General features: G+C 47.4%; 1 protein-coding gene across 1 annotated transcript; it reads right to left on the bottom strand.

Annotated features, from left to right (window-relative positions):
- Window positions 1-1,362: 1,362 nt before the first annotated feature.
- On the bottom strand, window positions 1,363-2,806 carry LOC102917594 (EKC/KEOPS complex subunit LAGE3-like). Its single transcript, XM_006992423.4, has 3 exons — window positions 2,330-2,806; window positions 1,866-1,994; window positions 1,363-1,689 (listed from the first exon to the last, which is right to left on the bottom strand). Exons 1-3 carry the CDS (start codon window positions 2,683-2,685, stop codon window positions 1,545-1,547), a joined length of 630 nt encoding a protein of 209 aa, XP_006992485.1. The 5' UTR covers window positions 2,686-2,806; the 3' UTR covers window positions 1,363-1,544.
- Between the last annotated feature and the right edge of the window lie 969 nt (window positions 2,807-3,775).

Raw genomic sequence — 3,775 nt, 5'->3', positions numbered from 1 at the left:
ACAATCAAGAAACAGTATCAGATCAGAAAGAAATAAAATTGCCTTTACTGACATTCATATATATATATATATATATATATATATATATATAAAATGGGGCCTACAAAAGAGTCACAAGAACTAATGAGTGACTTTAGCAAGATTCTTGCATGCAGGCCGTTTGTACACAGCTAGGCACTACTTCACAAGCACAATCAATTACCCCACTGATTGCTTCTCTACACTAATATGAAAGAGGGTCCAGGAGCCACAAATATACTGCTCTGGTGTTTCTGTGTTCTTAGGATCTCACATGAAGGTCATTGTGAATTTGGGCTGGAAGATAAGCCAGTGGTGGTGAGGATGTGGAACTATTATTTTGGCAGGAAGGTACATTTAGGAGAACATCTGTATAGTATAGATGCAGGAGCTTTAAAAAATGGATAAATACTTAACTTAGTAAGCATCCCTCTTAAAATTTAGCTTAAGAAAAGAAGTATTCATGCACAGATTTAGTTATGATAGGGAAAATAATCTGGAAAGCACTAAGCACTGTTGGGCTTTTTTCATGTAGAGTTTTAGAAAATGGAAAAGATAGTATTTAAAAGAAATATATCTTGAAAAAGATACAATAGCCTTAATTAATTATAGCTCCATTTACTGGCATAATACATGAAGAAAACTATCTTACTAAAAGATACTCTTATTTTTATATTACTTGTGACCCACGATCTCTAGCATGCTATGCAAGCACCCAACTATTGAGCTATAACCCTAGCTCCAAAGTTTCTTACTTCAAAAATGCATTGGATCTAGGGAGATGGGTCAGTTTGGTTAAGTTCTTGCTGCCTAAGCATGAAGATGTGTGTTCAATTCCCAACAATGACATAAAAAGCTGGAGGTGGTGGCAGTACATCATCATGCCAGTGCTAGGGAGGTTAAGACAGGCAGATCCCTATAGCCTGTTGCCCAGTCATTATAGCCAAATTGGAAGGCCTTAATCACTGAGAGACCCTATTGAAGAAACAAAAGAAAACACCATGGTGTACAGGCCCCGAGAATAGACATCCCTGGTTGTCATCTAGCTTCCACATGCAGAACATACATAAGTGTGTATACACAAACACATGCATGTGCACACAGGTGACCCTCATAACATGAACATGTACATACACAAACACCTGCACTTCAAAAGCATTGCCTATAATTTTTGTTGCATGACTGGACTTACATAATCCACTTTTCCTTCCATATTCTAAATTGTCTTAAATTACTTTGGACTGCTCAAACATTTAAATCCCAGAACTTCTCCTCCACAAAAGCACACAGATGAGAAAATCTGGCGGTTTTTTGCCATAGTCAAAAGTAAAGTCAGATGAAAAATATTTGCTAATTTTTATTTTGTCCAATAACATTTAAACACCCACTCCTTTAGCAACTGGGAAACAATCCAACCACGAGACTAATACGTGGCACACAGTATTGAAACACTGAACCTTTATGGGCAAAATAACAATTACTCAAAACGTGAAACGCCTCTGACTTTTCTTGTATCTGGCAACACGTTAGGATTCACGGCTTCTTCTTCGTCCTCGTTTGACAACAGCAACAAACTCCAGGCGCTGAATGTTTCTCATCACCAGGGAGAGCTGGTCAAGGAAAGTGTTGATGGAAATTCTGAAGAGGACAGGGTCTTCAGTAGTCCACCTACTGAAATTGAGAGAAAGAAGCACTGTCAGGGAAATGATGAGGGACCTGTTCAGGTCCACCACACTGTGCCTTCCTGCTTACATTAAATCCACCAATGTCTCCATTAGGGCACCCCTAGAATGCACACCGCCTCCCAACCCTGAGGCACCCCTACTCCAGACTTTAGGAATACTGACACAGACAAGATACTGTCATTCACTGTGAGCTCCTGCTGAACCATCACTTGCTGGCGACGGGAATTGGAGACCAGGGATCTGCGGGCCATGTCTGCCTCCACTGCAGACCTGAAAGGCACTGTTACAGAGCTGGGAGGAGATAAGGTTAAGGTACCATCCACTACTTCGTTTTCCTCTGCCTGGATACACTTCCTTAGGCCTGCCTGGCAATGAGCGCTCCTGCCACCCGAGCCCAATCACCTCCTACCTCCCCAGTGGTTCGGGTCTTCTATACACTTCAGCCCTCTAAGGCTAGGAGTCTCCTTGTCCTGTCAGGATGTCAACTGCTGCACTGGGTTGTCCACACTACACCCACCTGTCCTTTCCCTAGTCATCTGTGCCCCGTGCCCCGAAAGCCTTCCACGGAAGTTTTAGCCTCCCTATGATTCAGTGGCCCCTGCCAAGGGTCTCTTAGGAAAGGATACAACTCCAGGAGTCGATTTCCAGTTGTTGATGCAGTATCTCCGCTGGGTCCAGGGACAAGTGGTGGCTGCTCGCTGTGGGGAACGACAGCCGCCTCTTCAGCGGCTGCACCGGACCCTACAGGACTCCCTGGGCTGGGGCTGCCTGGAGCAGCCTGGCAACCAGGAGCAGCTGGGCTACCAGGAGCAGCTGGGCTACTGGAATCTTGTGGGCCACTCTGAGGGGAGCTGCCATGGTCACCTTCGGTCGCCGAACTTTGAGAGCTAGCCTGGCCTTCGGGTGCTTGAGGACTCTGCTGCCCGTCCTCGCCTTCTTCAGCCCCTGCTCTCCCCTCTATGCCCCCATCAGGGTCCTGCATGACTACTCTGGCTTTCCCCTCAGCACCCTAACCCCTGCCACTAACACATCCGGACCACTCACACTCGGCCGAGAAAAGGAAGTTCTTGTGCCAAGTGCAGCGGGTTTAAACAGAACAGCACGTGAGGCCCACTGCGCATGTGCAAACAAGATCTCGCGAGGATTGGTTCCCCGCTAAACTAGCGTTCCGTTCTGTTCAGATTTGCGTGCGTGAGCGCGCCCCGCGGGCGGGTGCGAGTGCGTCTCTGAGAGCCCACAAAGTACAGCTCGCTCACACAGCTCCTTCCTTGCGGGGTATATGGGACTCTCCAATATATGTTTCTTCCAACTGCCCCACCCATGAGCGGCACTGATCCCAGCAAGCTAGCTGCCAGGGAAGCTCAGCCCAGCAGCAGGAGTGGGTGGGTGGTGCTACCTGGGTATTCAGAGTGCAAGCTGACTGACCAGTGTCCCGAACACCCTGACATGTCAGGACCCTGCTATGATGGTTCTGCCTGGACCCACAACACCCTCATACACAATTCAGTGCTCTTCAGCTGGGCAAGGCCTAGTGATATTGATTAGTGTGACTGAAAGAGTAAGCTCATCACAGCCCTTGATTACTGTGATCCATAAGCAGGGTGGGCTTACAGAAACCATCTGTCATAGCAGCAGCCTCTGTTTGGAGCCCAGCACACAAGCTCGCCCTTTGTCATGTGAAAGAGTTGTATTTACACTCTCAGTGAAGCCAGGAGTGCTTTCAGGGGTAGAGTTTCCCCTGTGTTTCCCTCCTGCGGGGGTAAGGGGGCGGGTTGTCTGCCCAGTTGTGTTTCCTGCTTGGAGGCGTTCAGGTGGTGAGGGACTGTGGGTTCCTGTTAGGTGTGTAAGAAGGGTGAGCAACCATGCAGGCTGAAGACCAAGATGCTGCTGCTGCTGCTGCAGTTGGGGATGAAGGAAGAGGATATTCTGGAGTCACAGAGTCATTGGTGCTCCTGTTGGTGATGGAGAGCCAGGAGCCTCTCGAGGCTATCCTTTATTTTCTATCTGTTTATCTCCGCAATAAATCTTTCTATCTAATATTTCCTGCTGCTCACACTCAAGAAAACTCTGGG

This window comes from Peromyscus maniculatus, chromosome X, assembly GCF_049852395.1.
Source record: "Peromyscus maniculatus bairdii isolate BWxNUB_F1_BW_parent chromosome X, HU_Pman_BW_mat_3.1, whole genome shotgun sequence".
In the NCBI taxonomy this organism is placed as follows: Eukaryota; Metazoa; Chordata; class Mammalia; order Rodentia; family Cricetidae; genus Peromyscus; species Peromyscus maniculatus.
This window is presented reverse-complemented; position numbering and strand designations above follow the sequence as displayed.

What these genes read in the sequence shown, in the direction of transcription:
- LOC102917594 (XM_006992423.4), bottom strand. Translation starts at nt 2,685, where the DNA reads ATGCAGGACCCTGATGGGGGCATAGAGGGGAGAGCAGGGGCTGAAGAA. An exon ending in GGAAATCGACTCCTGGAGTT is followed by an intron (nt 1,995 to 2,329) that starts GTATCCTTTCCT and finishes ATCTCCTCCCAG; the next exon opens with CTCTGTAACAGTGCCTTTCA. An exon ending in AATGACAGTATCTTGTCTGT is followed by an intron (nt 1,690 to 1,865) that starts GTCAGTATTCCT and finishes TCTCAATTTCAG; the next exon opens with TAGGTGGACTACTGAAGACC.